Source organism: Pyxicephalus adspersus, chromosome 6 (assembly GCF_032062135.1).
Source record: "Pyxicephalus adspersus chromosome 6, UCB_Pads_2.0, whole genome shotgun sequence".
Lineage (NCBI taxonomy): Eukaryota > Metazoa > Chordata > Amphibia > Anura > Pyxicephalidae > Pyxicephalus > Pyxicephalus adspersus.
This window is the reverse complement of record NC_092863.1, coordinates 13095067-13115076: the sequence shown is the minus strand read 5'-3', so window position 1 is coordinate 13115076 and position 20010 is coordinate 13095067. Positions and strand designations below refer to the sequence as shown.

Below are 20010 nucleotides of genomic sequence, written 5' to 3'. Positions count from 1 at the left end.
GATCGTTCCTCTTCCAACGATAATAATTGGAAGTGTGTACGTAGCTTAAGATAACTTAAACATGCCAGATAAGAAAACAAGGGACAGACTAAAGCCAAAATCAGGGCAAACTGTTGCACAAATAAGTAAATGGTATTCATTTTGTTCAGTTTTTTTTTTTCAAGTTAGTTAGAAACTTTTTTCTTCATTTTAAAGAGGTAGGGAAAAAAATAGTGATCCTGTACAGTTTTGGGCCTCTATTAGATATTTATTTTCACTTTCCATAGAACCGTGCGGGTTTTTCCAGACAAATCAGCAACACAAATAAAAAATGATTTATTTGATAGAGCAGAAGAAGCTCAAAAAACTGAAGGAAACCTCTCAAACTGAGCACAACGTAGCAAAAAAAAAAAAAAAAAAAACTATCAACATAGAAATAATGCTTTTGCAGCTGCGATAGAACAATAGGAAGATATGCATTTGCATTAGAGATTAGAAAACTGTAGCAGCCATAGACAGAAACTACCAAATGCAACAAATAAGACACTTAATATAGCTCCAGTGATACAAAGCAGAATGTCAGTAACACACATGCATACAACACACAAATATCACCCCACTTAACTTTTGTAATTTATTATTATTATTAATATAATAATATTAATAATAACATGGAAATAAGATTTTGCCATGTATGTATTGATAAACAATAGGCAAGTGTGAGCTTGCTACCCAGAAAGTTACATAACTTCAGTTACTTACAGAGTCTCTATCACTATAGGTATGTTTTGCTGATCCAGATGAATGTGTGGGAAAAAATACAAAGTGCTGATTTCTAAAACTTAAAAGGAAAAACGAAAAGCAAAACATGCAGAAGTGTGATATGGGCACCAAAGGAAAAAGAAGCAAAGAAAGAACTGATTAATACCTCAGTACACACGGATTCACCGTATGCTTTTACACTCCTCATTTCTCTGAGGTCACAAACATTGCGTGTCTCATTTTGCTGTAACATTGCACTTAGTAAATTATTCAGCTGAAGAGAGGGAGGCTTTCGCCCACTGACGGTATAGCAGTAAGCGAGTGTTAATAAAGTGCACCTCCTCTGTACCTTGAGCTGTGACCCCTCTGTTCATGGAACTCAGTCTCAGATTAATGTAGTAAAACATTGCAGCACAAGCTGTTTATTAGGCTACATTCTAAGAGTTGAGGTGCTTTACAGCGATTCCATTATTGCCTGGAGTCATGGCTCACTCCACTAGTATTCAATGTTTCCTAGGTGCCATGGCTTTCATTATCAGAATATGTTCTATATCAAAGCATGCATAGGTCCTGTGTGTCACAAGGTTTAAATGCTCTGAATGGCACAAAGCAACATGACAGACCCTGGAATGTTTATGTGTCAGGTTGGAATTCTACACAAGCAATATACTTCACTTAGGTGCTGTACACAGACATTGTACCCTTTACAAAGTGGAAATAACAGGAAAACTTGTACAGGATAATGGGAGGATGTATCAGATGTACTCTTTTTTTGTAATCTATCCCAGTGCAAATCGCAGTGCAGAATGATAAAACAATATTCTTCTCTTTATGGCTACTGTAACTGATTTTATCAAAGCATTTGTCCACCACAATTGTGGATTGCATTATTGATGAATTGGAAATGAATATGATGTCACTTAAGGGGAATCTACATATGTGAACAGTCCTTTAATTATCCCTTTGTTAATAAGGCAGCAATGTTGGAAAAAACTGCTTTGTATGGAATGGTAAACATTCTCTACAGTTCTCCGATATAATAAAATCAAATCTTTGACTGTCTGTAAAAGAACTATCGCACACAATTTGGTATATGTTGACATGTATAGAGAAACCTGCAGTTTCTGTAGTTAGGACTAAGGATCGTTAAGAATGCATTATGGTTTTCTCTCAGTAATACGACAAATATATTTGGCACCCAAATGCAACTAGCATATATGTTGCCTAATACAAGTTCTCATTCCTTTACAGGTGGCTGCCATGCATTCTGCATTACCAGGAAGAAAACATTTAGATAGTCGCCTGTTACCTTAAAACAACTGTGAATAAGATGCCCCTAATGTTGCTGGAGGTAAATGAACACTGGTATCACCTTAAATGTCCCTACATGTGCTATTATTGCTATAGACAATCGTTTATGATCATCTTAGGTGGAAATCCAGTGTCAATGCAGAGGTCCTACAACACTCCCAGGATCAATAAATGGCAATAGGAAAATACAATTCTAGAATAGGACCAAAGATTGCAGATAAGGTAACACTCAATGACAGGAAAGGTTGAGGTCATGGCTTACATGAGAATTAAAGATCAGAGTATTTTTCATTGTCTCTGGGCATATCAATGGAATTTTAATAGTTATGGGTTTTTTGAGTGACCCTCTGGAATATTAATTCAAAAGGACATGAATACGAGTGGAATACAGCAGTAGGCATACAATCCCATTAAAAAAAATGCATATTAACCAGAACAGAACATGTCTATCTTGTAGGTCAATGTGTAAGGGGATGGATTGTGACCAAAATTGCTGCCAAAGGATTAGACAAATGATCAATAATGGACAGTAGATGCTGTCAGACATGACCCAGAGTTATTTATGACAATCCATTATCAAAAGACTGAGGGATACAAACAAATCACATTGTGTCTGTGGCTGTTGGAATTCTGCGTCCCATAGGGACCTGGGCTTAATTAAGAAATTCGAAACACAAAGTAGCTGAAGTCACTGTATACATCACGGTAATTACATCAAAAGAAATTTACAACCAACTCTTTTTTAATTACCCTGCAGTTAGTGTAATTATCAGCACCTAACTGAATGTGATTCTCTTGCAATCAATGGTGAAATCTCCATGAAAACAAAGGAGAAACATCTGCAAAGAGGAGAAAGTCTGAAGGACAAACTGAACACACCAGGAATAGAGAACGATAACAAGGTTTTTAATAGATATATAGAATGTTGTTAATTTGAAGGTGGTCTCAGATTTAGGACCACTAATAAAGAAATACAAAAAATGACAAAATGTTTTGGTAACCAACTTTAACAAACATTGAAAATCTTAAAACAGACCTAAAAACAAAGTTTGCTTTAAGGTAATAAAGAGTTATTATACAGGAAGGGGGATATCTGAGTAAGGTTGGCAATAATCGACAGACCTTTTTTGGGCACTATTATGTCCATGGCATCTTCACTGTGTATATACATTAAAAGCTGAGGAGGAAGGTAAGGGGGTATTTGAATGTGGGTATTTTTTTTTTTTATGAAACTCTACCTACCTTCCTAAAGAAAAATGTTTGGCATGACAAAGGTAGGTTACCAAGAATGCCCCCCCAGAACTGCTTTCTCAGATTTTAACAAACATAAATAAAATACTTGCCTGCTTCTTTTCTTTAGATGATGAAACTATTCTGAATGTTCTAAACACTATACTCACATGATCAGTCTTATTGTTTTAACAAACACCACATCCCCGGCACCCCTTTAGACCTGCAGAAAAGTTATTGGAGATGTCAGCAATAAGACTCTTTACATCGATGCAGAATTCTGGAAAAAGCAGTGGGCTAATTACAGGAGTTAGGGGAAACACTATGTAAAAGCTAAATACTGCTTCTACAGCTGCAAAGGAAAAAACTACATTCCTGTAGTTTTATAAAAAGATTGACTGCTGACTGAATGAAAATGCATTTTTTTTTAATACATCAACCAAGAAAATGACTTGTTGCAGTTGTACGTTGTATTGTTTCTTTTTAAACAATCTGGAGTCTTCCTTTAAAAGAATTGTGCCTCTGCATTGATCAGTGTTGTAGGGACCCCACCTCCTGCTTATAACACGTTCTCCTCCCTCCACCCACTCCCGTACTATTTTTGCTTCTCTCCCCCCTCCTTTCTCCCCAAACTGTTCTCTTTCAAGTTCCTGTGCAAAGATCCACTCTAGCCAGGGACACAAGTTCAAAGATAAAACAAGTTCTGGTTATCTCAACAGTCATTTTCATCCTGAGAGTCTGGAAGGCGAAAAATTAACACTAGAGATGGTGTGCAAAAATTGTAAGCAAATTTGTACCATCAGCTCTGCAGGATGTTTATGTCGTTTAGCCGTCCTTCGTGAGTTTACCGGTATTGTCTTTCTAAAACAAAGGTAATGAGAAACATTTTAACTGATGTTCCGGCTAGTTGGTTGCCATTGTCTGACTTTACAAAGCAGAGGTGGTTGGAGGACAGGTATATCCCTAAGGTATCTAGCAGAAGTTAAAGTCACATTCGACTGGACTTGTTACTGTAATGTGACCAACTATTACTCGAGTTACAATATCCTGGATAAATGAGAACCTTTACAAAAATCTCCCTATGGGTGATGTGCTATATGACTTTTTCGATCCAGAAACAAGTTTTAAATCTAGAGGTCCAGCAATAGCAACGACCAATGCTAAATGGATGCTGTAAAGGTAGTAGAACAGTCATTCTGCATAATGCAAAGAAAGCACTTTATTCCAAATACATGTTTAAAGAACTTAACTTCTAAGTATAGTTCGTAAATATAGGCAGCTATAAATACCTATTACATGTAGCATGCGTTTCATTTTTATTTACCATTGCACTAGTATTGTTGTGGATACTCAGGTATATAAATATCAGATTTTTTTTTGTTTCTGTATTGTATTCCCTGCAACATTTATTAATAAACTATGCAGTGTCAGCTTTATCCAGCAACGAACAAGCAAAGCAACTTCTGACGCCATTCTTGGCTGAACATTAAACATCAAAACCATAAACTTGCTTCATTTATCACAGCCCTTAACTAGCTCAAATTAACCTTACTAAGATTAATGTGGCTTTAGTTAATGGTGATAAAATCTGTAAGGGATCCAAACCCATTGTTCTGAACGGCTACCTTAAAGCAGAAAATGGTTTATGCCATTTCTAAAAAGGGAATGCACAGGTCCAACACATAAACCTATGAGAGACAACCTACATGTAAGGTAATGGATTTAGATATTACATTTGTGTAGATTCTATTATATTCTCTACCTGTAGTCCTGTGGCTTTACAGCTATTAAATCTTGAGGTTCACCGTCTAATATCTACCCAATGCTAAGAAAGGTTGAGAGCTAAGAGAGCTGCAAATACTATGATTGTTTCAGCATATACAAACCTAAAATATTACTGAAATTGCTTTGAGGTAGGTATATTGTACAGAATATATCACACAGACCAACACTTATGTCCAATACATAACCTAAAAATACAAAAACATTCTAGAGACTGGAAGTTAAAAAATATATATGAGTTAGGTGATTGTACATTATTTTTGCAATATAATTTTCAATGTCTCTTCCGGCAATACAAATCAACCACACTGCTCCCTTCTAGGTACAAAAGCTATAAACAATCATATAATGTCTACCATAAAAACACGTCTGCATTGAAAAGGTAATGAATGTATTTTGAATGAATGAATTTCATTGTATGAAAGCAATCTCTACAAGCAGATCAATTATCTTTCTCAAATCAAAACTACACTGAACAGGCTGAAATGTGAGCTGTATATGGCTGCCAACACTCCTGCAAAACATTGTCTATGAGGCCACACATCTATACAATTGTGTCATATTTACAACTGTATTCTTTGAATTAAGACAATAAAAATACATTATTTTTAAAAAGAACTTCACTGTCCAGCTATTTTGTTTTTTAGTTTTACATATACCATTTAACTTTTTGCACTCTATTTTTAAAGCAGTGAATCTGACATTTACTGAAACATCCAGTTCTGGAGTTTCAAACACTGTCATTGAAACAGATTGACCTGGAAGATTCCCCACCAGGGAATGTTTAAGTGAATTTTCTGCTTTATGAATTGACCCCAAAGTATCCTAAAAAATGTTTTGGACTTTTGTACATGTTACAATCCTTGCACAATCAAATTTAGAATTACCAAGTGATGTAATATGAGGGCCTACCTAATGTATCAAATCAATCTGAATGAAATCAGACAGGCCCTTGCACTAAATAGTTATTATAAAATCTAAAAGAGATTGTACAATCAGATTGTAGCTTATATGGTGAATTTCAGGAGGATTTTTCAGTCAGGAGGAAGTCCAGCAGGAAGTTAGAGGAACTTTCACAAAGTGCTGGTAATTTTCTTCTTTGTTGTCTCCAATAAACACTTTCCTCACCTTTTGGTTTAGAGAAATTTAAACATTCTCTAAACTAAAGGTGAGGAAAGTGTTCTGTTTTGGTGATTTTGCTCTGTTCTGTGTTCTGTTTTGGTCACTATGATCAATAGCGGACAAATCTTTCCAGAATAAACACAAGCGGCAATAAAAATATTATTGGGTTCTACTCCTTCCTTGCAATATTCAAAACCTAAAAAAAAAAAATTCCCTTTTACCCAAACTTACACAGTTCTGTGACCTCACTAAGGAAGTTTTCCATGTGAAATGCATACAAGAAATGGGTGGAGTGGTTGTCACCAGAAGGAACAGGCAGTACTAAATGTCAGAAGGTCCAGCTCTTCCTCACACTACTAAAAATATGTTTTTGATATTGAAATTTTACATCACCATATCCTATTTTGGCAGGAAGCACTGGCTAATCTCCAAATGGAACAGCAACAAAAAAAAAACTTACTAACTTACCTCTGCTCAAAACAGCTTAATGTTGACCCCTTTGTGATAAAAATGATCAATAAGAAAAAAAAAAGATATATGAATGAATGAATGAATAAAAGAAAAGACATGTAAAAGACTTGCAGAGGTGCACTGAATACATTGAGCCTGATTTATTAAAGCTCTCCAATGCTAGGGAAGATACACTTTTATCAGTGAACCTGGGTGAACCAGCAAGCCTGGAAAGTATTTCCTTAAAGTTTTTTGCTATTTGTTAGAAAATGTTTTCAATCCTGGACTAGATCCATTCCAGGTTTGCTGGATCACCCAGGTTCACTGATCAACGTGTATACTCTCCAGTCTTGGAGAGCTTTAATAAATCAGGCCCATTGTGTAAATTTTACTAAATTGTGAAATGCCTGTATTTATTTTATACAGCATAGGAATATCTCCCTCCCTTTTTTGACCACCTGGCTAATCTTTTCTCCTGCTAAGCTTTGTATGGAGAATATTAGACATTTTGAAGAACAGCATTCTCACACATATCCTAATTTTAAGGAATAAAGAATAACACAAACTGTTTTTCTAAAAAAAAAACAGGTTTAATGGCTCAGAAAGCCAGGACAGAATGCGGCATTTGTTCTGTTTATGTAACGTCTTTGTTATATTCCTTTTTATAGCATACAGAAGGCAGCCGGGGCTTGTTCATTGAGCAACACCAAAACCAAATGGTTTGGCCATTAATTGGCTAAAACGAAGGTTATGATTTATGTTCAGTTTAAAATCAATCTGTCCTTGTGTCAACATAATGGAATTATAATAGTACATGTGATTCAGGATCCCGAGGTAGTGCATTTATACAACTTTTACAGTAAATTGTCTGGAGATCAAAATCTACTAAATCCATCTCAATCTCCACATTATAGAGTAAAACTACACTCTGCAGAACAGCAAAGTGCCGCCAGGAAATTGTATTCTATTAAGCCTGCATGGAGGGTACAAGCCTAGAGAGACTCGACTCCTATTTTTTTTCATTATTTTTCAACCTTGCAGGTCATTTAGAAAGGCTGAATGTGTCCCCCACTGCCTAAAAAATCAGCACGGACGTCAAGATGCATAAATCTGAACACGACTGCTTTCTATTCCCAATTTCCCACTCCAGCATAAAATCTAACAAACAATGCAACGCAAACAAGATTGGCCCAGTTCAAGCTCCGCTCCTCATAAATTTCTTATAACTGATTTGCATGTTTCCGATACACAGCCTGGAGGGCTTTAAAGGAGATTTGATGGTTATGTGCTGCACAGAAGCAGCGGAAATAATTTCACAAACAATACCAATAGGAATATGTCTAGTCTGTGTATCCTCCGTGCTACGGGGTAATGCAAATGTTCAACGCACGCTTGTAATGCGGCAGAGGGAAAAAACTGGATGTCTGGGACCAGAGCAGCATGATCATCCCCCCATGTACGTCACTGGGTCCCACTTCTAGCGGCGGAGCCAGGAATAATCGCGTCACTCCTCAGACTCTGACGCCTTGATACTCGAAAGGTCTTGCGCTGATCCAGAGGATGGTGCTGTGTGCTGAACTTGCTCCCTGCCATAGCCGAGGACATGGACAGAATATTTAATAAGATAAGCGAGAGTAGAGATGATTATGCTGCTTTAAAGCAACAATACTCTCTGAATCTCTCTCTGTTGTAACAAAGGAGGTTTATGAAGCTACAGCTGCATAATAAAGAAATTACACAAAGACCTTTTCAGCCTGCATTGCACCACTGCATGCGGGATCATCCAACATATCTGAAGCATAGTCTACCACAGAGCAACATGCATCATCTAGCTACACCTACCCATGCAATGGTCTCCTCACACATATCCACAACAAGTCACATGGGGGCTTATTGAATAATGTAGCACAAAGAACAATTTAGATCAATCATATATCTGTGAAAGACTGCTGGTGGTCACCCACAGACACAAGATAACTAATGGCTTATCTATTCTTAGACTATGTTTATCAGAAATAATCATGGAGAACTGCAGGGGTAAATGATTGGCCAGGTTGGCATTTTTAGGCAGTCTCCATTGTTTGATTGTTTGACACACGAGCAATAATTGTCGTTGGAAACCAACAATTGACGACCGACCGTCTGATAATCTTTAACAAAAAAAGTGCACAACGACGCCGATGAAGTATCTTAAGCATCTGAACCAAAGAAAATGTAATACATTACAGCCTACCAGTCCTAATTTCATTTTACACAGTGATCCTACCATAACACATTTTTTGTCTAAGAATGAACACACTTAATTTCGGTTACGATCTACAGGTATATTTCCATAATAAAAGGGACAAAACATGAGGAGATGTACAAGTAAAAATGTGCTGAACACTTTATTTTTTTCATTTTATCATTGTCAAGTGCAAAATATTGATAATGCACACCTAATTTCTTGGCTCATACGATCAGTAAAGTGGCAGAAAAGATTTTTGCCTATGTGACCAACACAAATTTATATAGAAACTGTGAGGAGGCCGATTATAGACGATGATACTCAATTTTGCAAATTCAAGTATCTATTATGGGTCTGTATTACCTATATAATTAGATGTTGTACATAACAAACAATCATTCAAGGAGGGCATGACCATTGTCAGACACACAGTAGAACAACCAGACCTTTTTGAATTAGCATAGAAAATTACCCTACTTTTCCATAGATTCATTCTAACAGAGCTACAGACCTATAAACACAAGAGTCACATGAACACCTAATAAAATATTGTAACTTTGACAGATTATTACCACTTTCCAATGAGCAATGGTCATATTTTTTTTCTTTTTTGCTACATAGTCTTATATCTTCTTATTAAAAATTTGTACTATATTTTCTGTAGCAGAACCAAACAAGGGTGTCTCCTCTCCTTTCTCTATTACCTTTTTGCTGCATTATAATGAGACAAAACACAGGAAATGTAGTGCAGAAAGTAGTATATTTATTTTGATGTTTTAATCGCTACAGATAGCATATCGCATGTCCACCCTACACGGCCAATCTGCACCCTAAACAGGCAGCCTTTGGCGACTGTGTTATATTGCCAACAAAAATAAAATACTCTTTTATACAGAAATCTTTTGTATAGCAAACATGCCACAGACACGTAATAGTCCCCCTTTAAAAAGGAAAACCTCTTTTTCAACCACAGTCTACATGTCCCTGTAAATTATGGAAGTCTGTAAGGTATTACCATTTTAAAACAGAAAGAAAACCCTTCGTTCCTGCATAATGTTAGTGCCTCGCTGCAAGAGATGCATTTTGCAGAGTGTATTGATCCCTAAAGCAGAGTTTATGGCGTAGCAGTCCCTCTGGGAGATATATAACTTACGTCTCTATGTGAGTCAGACCTGCGGAGCCTCATTAGAGGATCAAACGAGTTAACACAATAAGCAAGCCCTTAACTCTCTATGAACTACTGCCCAACAAGAGAACCCAAGCAATCAGGGAAAGACATTATCACATTTTCCAACTACGGAAATTTTCCATCAACTACGTTAATTTTGGCTTCAACCTTTTGTTTTGTAATACTGAAGAATTTGCATACACTGCATTAATACAGCAGTGCAAAAATATTGGGTGTTAAACAGCACTACCTAGCAAATGATCATTCATACAAATTGCTATGGTACCAATGCCATCTGCTCTTCAGATGAAACGTGCTTGTCGCCTAGACATAGTGTAGACAGGTAGACATTTTTGTTAGACTGCATAAATATGCAATAGATTACTGCTGATCAGTTCTCTGCTGGAAATATTTACACTGGAGAGCCGATATCATGTGACCTGATTCTCGGTAATAATGGAGTTAAGGAAAATAGCTCCATGAAGCTTTATATATATATATATATATATATATATATATATATTTTTTTTTTTTTTTTTTCTTCTGCTTATGCTGCACCAGTATCAGGGACCCCTTTGGGGTTTGTTTTTTGCTTTTTTTTTTATCAAGCAATATGGTTACTAACACAACATTTTCATGCAAGACTATTAATTGTCTATTCAAGCCTTTAAGGAGGGCACAGGTTTTAAAAAGCCGACCTTTCAGCCGAACTGAATTTGTATAGACCCTTACGGGCAGCAGCTCCAGTTATTAATATTTTCCTTTTTATTCTTTTCCATTGTGGTTGAAAAGTCTAAAAAAAAGTCTAGTGGGGCTCCAGCTAATGTGCTTATGCCAACTTGCTATCCCAACTAGCTATTGTCTACCAAATGCATGCTGGGAGATTCACATCAGCGCATTTAGGAGGTAGCCCCACCTAGTCTATTCTTCTGTATAGCTCTGTGATTGAAGAAACTCCTTTTTTCCAATAAACCTTTATTGAACATGTTGAATAAATAGGTATTGTGTGCTTGATTTTAGGCAGGAGAATTTCTACAATAAACTGATGGATAGCTTGTGTAACATGTTGAATAGACTCTTTGACAAATATTATTACCTAGTTGGCAATAAAAATAGGGCCTTAGATAAAGATTGATTATGCGAGTTCAGATCAAATGTAATTATATGTAGTCCAAATTGCTGAAAATTCACACTTAAATTTTACATGTTACAAGAAATGTTAAAATTAATTTTTGTACTATTAATTTCAGTACTTTTTGATTTGTAGCTTTCAATTAAAAAATACAAAGCACAAAACAGTGGCATGTTCCTTTTTTAAGCAACAAGCACATGACAAATTATAGCTAATGGCAGCTTTCTGGGCCCGGTCTGAGATAATGTCACAAACAATGAACAAGGAAAACATGCAGGATATCATCCCTAAATGGAAAATAATTACCTTACAAAGGACAAAGCATTGTCTTACTTCTGACAGCAATTCCAGCAATAAACAACAATCCAGCTGTCATTTTTCTACAGCAGATACCTGTCCTGTGAATGGTTACTACTGGCAAACACTGTCTGGCTTTCCTTTCCTTAACTTGGAAACCACTATAACTGCAAATTATTTAACCACTTAGACAAGGTCGACAGGCAGAAACTATTAGCCAAAAATAAGAACCACTTTCAAACAACAAATAACATACTTTGCTTCCTGAGATGTTACATTATGAGGCTTGAAGCGGATTGCCAGCCTAGCTTTAATCTTACACAGTTACACAGCTCCTCTCCTGTACTGAAATTGTTTACTTTTATTTTACTGCATACTTTAACCTTTCACAGTGTGTATTAAAAGCTGAAGAGTCAGATAGATCCCACCTCATTTCCTGGATGGAGGATATCTGTCATCCTCTAGTTCTTTTACCCTAACCTAACCAGTTGTTAGATTGTATTTCTTTGAGCCACGGAGACTCAGAATCATATTAGGTGTTGACTAGGACAGTCCTGGTAAATGCGTTCTACCTAGGATTGCCATAGATTGTAAGCTCTTCTGGGCAGGGTACTCTCCTCCTCTTGTGTCACTGTCTGTATCGGTCTCATTTGCAACCCCTATTTAATTTACAGCGCTGTGTAATATGTTGGCGCTATATAAATCCTGTTTGTTAATATTAATACTAATAATAATAATAATAGAAAATGTATTCTAGAATCAATTGTTCTTCCTGCTTTGGGTATCACACTGTATTATCTACGCACGCTAGATAGCGGTCACCTAAGACAGCGAGTGTAGTGTAGGACAACTCATTTCCTATGGCAGAGGATGCCGCTTGTCCTCTCTACTCCCCTTCTTAATCATTCTAGTGACAATGGAAACAATCACACAAGATAGCTTTTAAGAAATATAAATCTGACATGCGTATGTAGCATAGGAATTTGCCTTTTTAATGTTGGTTTTAGTTGTGCTTTAAAAATACAATTGCAAAAATAAAATGGGACCATTTATTAAATCTGTTGCACAGCAAGACAGTGCAAAACTGGGGCAGCGAGACAGATTGTGTGACAGATTTATTACAAGGTTAGAGTGCATAGATTCCTTCTTCAGCCACTCTTGTACTGTGACCGAATTAAAACTGACCCCTTCCTAATTAAGCGTCTGTTTAGCATGAAAATCTGTCTAATCTTTAGTAATAAATCTGTTGCCGACCTTGCAAATCTGTTGCAGTTGGCTGCCCAGGAATCAGAAGCACAGGTTGGAAATACACTGTAAACCTGTTGCAGAGAATTTGCTAAGCATACTCTGTGTCTAACTGTGTAGCTAATGTGCTTGATAAATTTCCACCAATGGGTATTCAAATAAGTGAGTACTTGCAGGGCTTATGTATTAGGGCAAATCATTTAGAGTTCAATTTAGGTTCATTCTGACCTGCAGTTGGCCTCTTGCCTCAATTTGACCTGCGTCTTCAATATATAAATATTATATTATATAGAACAAACGTCCACAGAACTTTTTACTATCAGTAATGTGTGTAAATAAAAAAGCATGTTTATTTCCATGTACCTATTCTTTACCCACTTTGCAACGGTTATCGCACATTTAGATTTAGGCTTTCACCCTGCAGCGTTTTCGAACGTTTGTGGTACCTTTTGACAATTTGAGAGTTTTTTTTGAGGCATTTTAACCTTTTCTACCCATTTTCTGCAGATAGCTTGGTTCTTGCTGTTAAAAATGCCCAAAACTCAAAGGAAAGCTGCATGCACATTTATAGGTGTTTAAAAGTAAACCCAGCCTGGCTAAAAAAGTAAAAGTGTTAGTATTTTACATATTGAGAAGGATCATCAAAGGAACAGTTTATTAACTGAACGCATCAAAACCTGAAATCTTATGTAATTCATAAAAAGTGCTAATACATTTTGTTTGGATGAGAATAGAAAGTTTTTTTTCAATGTCACACTTAGTAATAAAACCATTTAATATTGTAATTTACCAGTCCCAAGATATGCTGGCTGAATTGTTTTTGTTTTCCCTTTAACCGGTAGTTCTGCAAATAATACACTTAATGTCCATGGGTGGCTATGATAACACAGTATCTATGGAGCTGGTTCCTAAACACATGTTCCTCTATTCAGTTCCATTACATAGTTTCCTATTACTTCAAGATGAGCCTACATACAAGATTTTGTTCTTACCTGTCAGCTTCTTGACAGGCTGCAGCCGCACACTGATGGCTTGGTGGCTGAGCAGGGGAGAGGATGGCAGTGAACGGGACATACCCTCCATTATTCGTATGTGCTGCATGCCCTCAGTCACAGGAAGGGGGGTAATGGAGTAGTCGGGCTCAAATGCACAGTCGTTTTCAGAGGAAGAGCCACCTGCATGAAAAAGGGGTAAACATGGCAAATAAAATAACTACATTTAAACAGTCAACTGCATTGTAAATATTTAATATGAAAAATACTGCCCCAACACATATTTTAAACAGTTCCTGTAACAATGGGGGCTCAGTCATTAATACTGTGGTTCTGTGGTCTAATATACTAAGAAAATGTATTAAATAAATGTAATAAATCCCATAACCTGCTCTTTAGAAACAGTAAGTAAGAAAATATGAAAAAAATTAACATTTTTCATCATGGATAAAAAAAAACAAACACATGTACTGTGATTAAAAAAACAAAAAAGTTCACATGTTTAGTAAGCTCTTGCTACATTTGAAATACCCTTTCATGCAAACAAAGCAAAAAATATTTTCAACTGAGTTTCATCTGCAGAAAGAGTGCACGTCTCCGCTTTAATAATGTAAATAACTGGAGCTCACTATTTATAAATACATTGCTGATTGTCAAATTATTGATAGCAAATAACTACAAATGTGTACAGACTTTCAAAAGATTGTACATAAATATCAGCTCTTATCTTTCTTGGGTAGAAGATAAGACATTGCTATAGTAGCAGTCTGGGAATTCTGCCAAACTGTGGGTTATCTTTCCCTTGTATTATAACCACAGTTTACTAGCTATTTTACTATTGTACTCAAAATGCCCATGTTAAAGGGAAAGCAATCAATATATGATGCTGCAAAACTGCATGCAGCCTTACTATTTGTTTTCATTGCTTTGATCAACACACATACTAGCTGCTCCAAGGTAGGCATTGTACTCTGCAGGCATTGTAGTACTCAATAAAAAGACAATGGCCTACTCCATATTCATAGGGGAGTTCACATGAGTTTGAATTGTGTTTATAAAGGATATAAAGCTTAATCTGTGCAAGTAATGTTCCAAACAACACTTTAAAAGACTGTGACTGAGTGGGTGAAGGCCCAAGGGGCCAGTAATGACGGCTCCCTGAGATCATTATTAGTAATTTTTTTTTTTTCAGAATTCTTATGTGAGGTCTGCTGTTCTTTTTTTTCCAAGGGAATATAATTAAATAAGTCACTAAAAATCCAACAATCGCTTGTTGATTGAATCTTACACAGGACTTTGGTAATGCATTCAGGTATGAGCATGTGTTTGTATCTATCGTTCCGTCCACAATTAGAGGCTAGGAAAAATTTATGAAAACAAAAACAGCTGGAATTGTGACCCACAGTAACCAACCAGGTGCCATTTACTATGACAAAAGATATCAGACTGGTTTGATAGCTGCTCCAATTTTAAATAGGCTTCATAAATCATCCTCAAATTTACACCTAAGCCAAATGTGTGATCTTGAGAAAGCAAAACCAATTATAAACTAAGTTTGAATTAAAATGAAGAGCTCATAAACATTATTGCCAGATGATACTGTAAACCCAGCGATCACTGTAAATGAACATGCGAAATTGTGCTAACATGTATTCAGGTTTACACCACTTGAAGAAGTGCAAAAAAATGCAGAGCTTTTCCTTTACTATGTGGTCGTAGAACTAATCCTGCAGAAAATTAGATCTGTGTTTGGCATTTTGCCTGTGTTGAAATCTAAGGCCCTGATTTAATAAAGCTCTCCAAGGCTGGAGAGAATACACTTTCATTAGTGAAGCTGGGTGATGCAGCAAACCTGGAATGGATCTGGGCCAGGATTGAAAACATTTGCTAACAAATAACTGATGGCTATTAGAAAATCTATTCCAGGTTTGCTGGATTACCCATCTTCACGGAGGAAAGTGTATTCTCTCCAGGCTTGGAGAGCTCTAATAAATCAGACCCTAAGTCTGAAGTAATGTCTAGTGATGTCCTTATGGACCAATGCATCAGTATCTTTGATCTAGGTGAGCATTCTGTTCCCACCTAATGCCCCATGTAGGTAGGTCCAACCTGCACCAGGTCCCAGAAAAGCCCAAATACCCACTAAAAGGATTAGATACTGATCAGCAACCACAATAAAACCAATAATATGTATATATGTTCAGTAAGCTTGGGGGGTCTGACTTATGCGATCCAACCCTCCAGAGGTTACTGTAGTACAAATTGCTGAAAAACTAAATACTTTCCATTAGACAAAGGTGTAGGGAAAGATGGTGCATCACAGTTTGATGTGATGCTGTTCCTATGTTGATCCCTTCTCTACTTTTAAAGGAGCCTACTAGCCTAGGAGTCATAAGTAGACCATAGAGCAATGGAAAACAGTGGCCGGGCCTCCATGTCTACGGCTTGGTGTGCAGGAGTCAATGGCCCTGATTTATTAAAGCTCCCCAAGGCTGGAGAAGTTACAATTTAATCAGTAAAGCTGGGTGATCCAGCAAACTCAGAATGGATTTCTGTAAAGTAATTTCCTATTTGCTAGCAAATGGTTTGAATCCTAGACTAGATCCATTCCAAGTTTGCTGGATTACCCAGCTTCACTGATAAAAGTGTATCCTTTCAAGCCTTGGAGAGCTTTAATAAATCAGACCCAATGACCTGAGAAAGAGGTGTTACAAGATGAACTATTGGAAAAAGGGGAATCGGGGAGGCAATGTGACTTACAAAATGTGCCGCTATCATTTAGGAACCAAATAGTATGAGACCTTCAGAGATGTTTTGGTGGAACAAGGGGACCTGCACAATATTGGGCTGGTGGTTAATTGGTTGATTGAGGTGTCCACCAGATTCCATCAATTAACTAACCACAGACACTTTTTACCAATTATAAAAAGCAGTAAGATCTCTGCCCTTGCTTTAAAGCATCCTAGTCCCTCAGTCACTCACTACAAAGTCAACTAAAAACTCAATGTCCAATTTTTACCATTTATGTCATCGAGACATAAAGAATGACAAGGAAAATGGTCAACACACATGAACAAGCTGAGAAAAATCTGTGCACAATAAAAAACTTTAACAGTTACACGTTATTTGTAATTGTCCTCTAAGTCCTTTGTGATCCCTTTTTCCAATGCTCATAGGTGATCATCTAATCAAACAAATTACTTGAAGATACCAAGTTAGTATAGCCAAAATCAAAATTCTCTATGAGGGATTTAGGATAAACCCCTAATTCATAACAATACTGAATATGATTATAATTAAATTATAATTTAGCCTTTTAATTATCTAAAAAAAAAAACTTTTATCCTTTGTGTTAACCTTTTTAATACAGGAAGAAGCTTACTTTTCTTCACATCTGTTTCCATCATGTACAATGTTTATGTTTGATGGGCACACCTTAGCTGTTGTGCACCTAAGTATACACTAGGTGGCAGCACAGTAGAGCCTTTAATAAGATAAAGATTGTGGCAAAAGGTATAGAGCACTAGGAAGCAGACATAAAATAATGACATCACAGCACTTAACAAAATTAACTGAGCTGGAAGAATATAAAAAGGTTTATCAGCCAGAATAGGCTAGTTCTTAGTAATGTAGTGGGAATAGAAGTCGTGAGAGCATGTAATGTTATACTTTACTAACAAGATACATTTTTACTCATCCATGCAATTTTCATTGCTTGTTACAGATGAACAGACACTTCAACGCGTCAGTTTTATAGCCTTTGTTACAAGTGGAATTGTATAATACAGCAACAAGTGAACAAAACAGAGAACAGTACATCATTCAAGGATTCTACTGCAGTAAAGAGTCAGAAGACATTGGTATTATACCCATCCTGGAACAAAAGGGGCAATGTGCCTTTTGTAGAAATGCCACTCATCTTCTCTTTACAGATCATGACAGAACACATGATCTGTATTGTTAAGCCAACATCATCACTTGTTTGTATCTATGTTTACCATGTCATGTCATGACAGGTTTATGTGTTTATGCCTAGAAACCCAACATTGGGTCTTAAGAGTTCATTTAAAGAAACTACATTTTGTTTTAACTTTGTAGCCAGTAAGGGCGGCTAATTGGTTTTAGTCTTTAGGGTGTTTATTAGCTATTGGATGTGGATATTTTTATTTTATTGGATATTTACTTTTTGTCCAGGGGACACAAAAGTTGGAGGAAAGCAATACAAAGTGAGTGGAGATTCACTGAAAACAGTGTTCCCATTACTGCATCCCAGTTTTGATCGGATATTACTTTCTGTTAAGGTGACAATGGCCATTAGGTAAAATGTAGCAATAAAAACACCTGATAAAGGGTTCTCACAATGGTCTGTGGGGCGGACAGGGGTTTAACAATGGTCATTAGGACAAATAGAGAGGGTGTATGGGCAAGCAGGTACTTTATTTCTCAACTCACGCTGAGAAAATTAATGCATTTGCTATGGTTTGCTCTTCCACAGGGATTAGGTTAGCAATATCCTATTTATTTCCTATACTAGATAAGTGGTATATCCCATAGCACCCTGTTTGTGTAGTCTAGATATTTGTGTGCATAGCTTGTACTTACCGTATATAAAGTGTATGAACAGGAGAATTTCCTGTTGTACTTATATAAAGTGTATAACAATGAACAGGAGAATTTCGTTACATACATTTCATACATTTTTACAGGTTTGACAAGTACAAAAGTTACAAAAACAGCACGCACACTGTATACAGTAACTGAATATCCAGGCAAATGTAGTCCTGCCTTGTAATTAAAATGGCCTGTGATTTACAAAAACTAAACTTGGTTGTCTCAGAAAAACAAAAGGAAAGCTTTAACAGCACTGGAATATCGTGAAAAGGGAAAACGTTTAGAAGTTATATTTTTCATCAAAGAATCCCAAAGTAGCATCTCAGGCGCCAGAAACTAAAAACCATGATTAGGCTGTGATTACCACATCTCATCTGCCCATTTCCACTTTTATCTGAATGTTCATTGTTATTGCCAAAAATGCATTACCATAATTGTGCTGCTAGTGCGATCCACTGTATTATGTATGTGGCGCCAATAGCTGTTATTTTACTTCTGTGGCAGATTACTGATCACCTAACTGTAATCACTTCATAAATGACATCAGGGAGAATACTAGTCACCCTATTACAGTGCTGCACGATTAATGCAAAATAGAACAGAATGTCAAATAAATGACATGAGGATGAAGGCGACTGGCGATTCTCTGTTCAGAGACACCATAAAATGTTTCCCTAAAGCGAATGTTCAGTGGTTTTGTACATACATTTTTTTTTTATCATGGTTGGGACTAAAAGAATAACTTTTGTTACTGGTAAATAAAAAAAAATTTCTATAAGTGCAGCTCTTGCTTGCTTTATATTTTGAAAAAAAAGATTATAATCTAAAGGTCAAAAATATAACTGTTCAAGTTGACGTATTATTTATCAGACTGTGCACCTAAGAAGGTTACCTCTGTATATTCCATATTATTAGCTAACCTAGACATGTTTTAAATGAATAGTTGTATAATAAAAATTTGATACATATAGTAAAAATAAAGAACAAATACAAAAAGGTCATTTAAAACACACACACACACACACACACACACACACACACCAAGCATATTATATTAGTTAAAATCTTAGTTAGGAACATGGATACTTATGTGAGAGTGGCTTAAAATATTGGATTTTCTGTCATAAATAAATTCCAGTCTAAACAGAAGTTTATAAGATGCAAAATAGAACAGGGACTGAATCCTGTGTTGCACTTTAATAAAGCCAAGCCGTCTGAAAAAAAACATAAGAACAATAACTGGCTAGAAAAAGACAGTCTCAATTAGTCTGAGCTTCCAGTTAATGGATGAAGACAATGGAGCGATGTCTTGCAACTTTACTATTAGTTAATACTAAGATATCCCAGCTCATGACAAGGGGATTTATATATTAATTCTTTGGCACTGTTCCTCTGTTTGAGCACTAGAAGTAAAGTCATGCTACCTGTTTTTACATGTATATTTGTATAACAGCATGACTCGCATATGAAACAAACCTATAAAATAACTCCAAGGCAATCTTGGGTAAACAACCTTTTTTCTGGGATGTTCCTGGACTCAAAATCTGGTAAATCCAAGTTGAGATGGTTCAGGAGAGGTTTCCTGTTATGTACCTCATAAACTAACATTCAGCATGTATGGTGAAGAGGGATGGCATAGAGACATAATGCAGTATGTGGGTGCTTATTATTTTGGAATATGTGTCCTATTTTCCCTCTGTTC

At 36.4% G+C, this 20010-nt stretch overlaps 1 protein-coding gene across 5 annotated transcripts in view; it reads right to left on the bottom strand.

Annotated features, from left to right (window-relative positions):
- The window catches only part of TANC2 (tetratricopeptide repeat, ankyrin repeat and coiled-coil containing 2), a 251599-nt gene that overhangs the window by 69855 nt on the left and 161734 nt on the right, over positions 1 to 20010 (bottom strand). For all 5 annotated transcript variants that reach the window (XM_072414605.1, XM_072414608.1, XM_072414607.1 and 2 more), the window contains one exon: positions 13698 to 13880. In XM_072414605.1, the coding sequence (XP_072270706.1) occupies positions 13698 to 13880 (183 nt within the window). The remainder of the gene's footprint in view (positions 1 to 13697; positions 13881 to 20010) is intronic.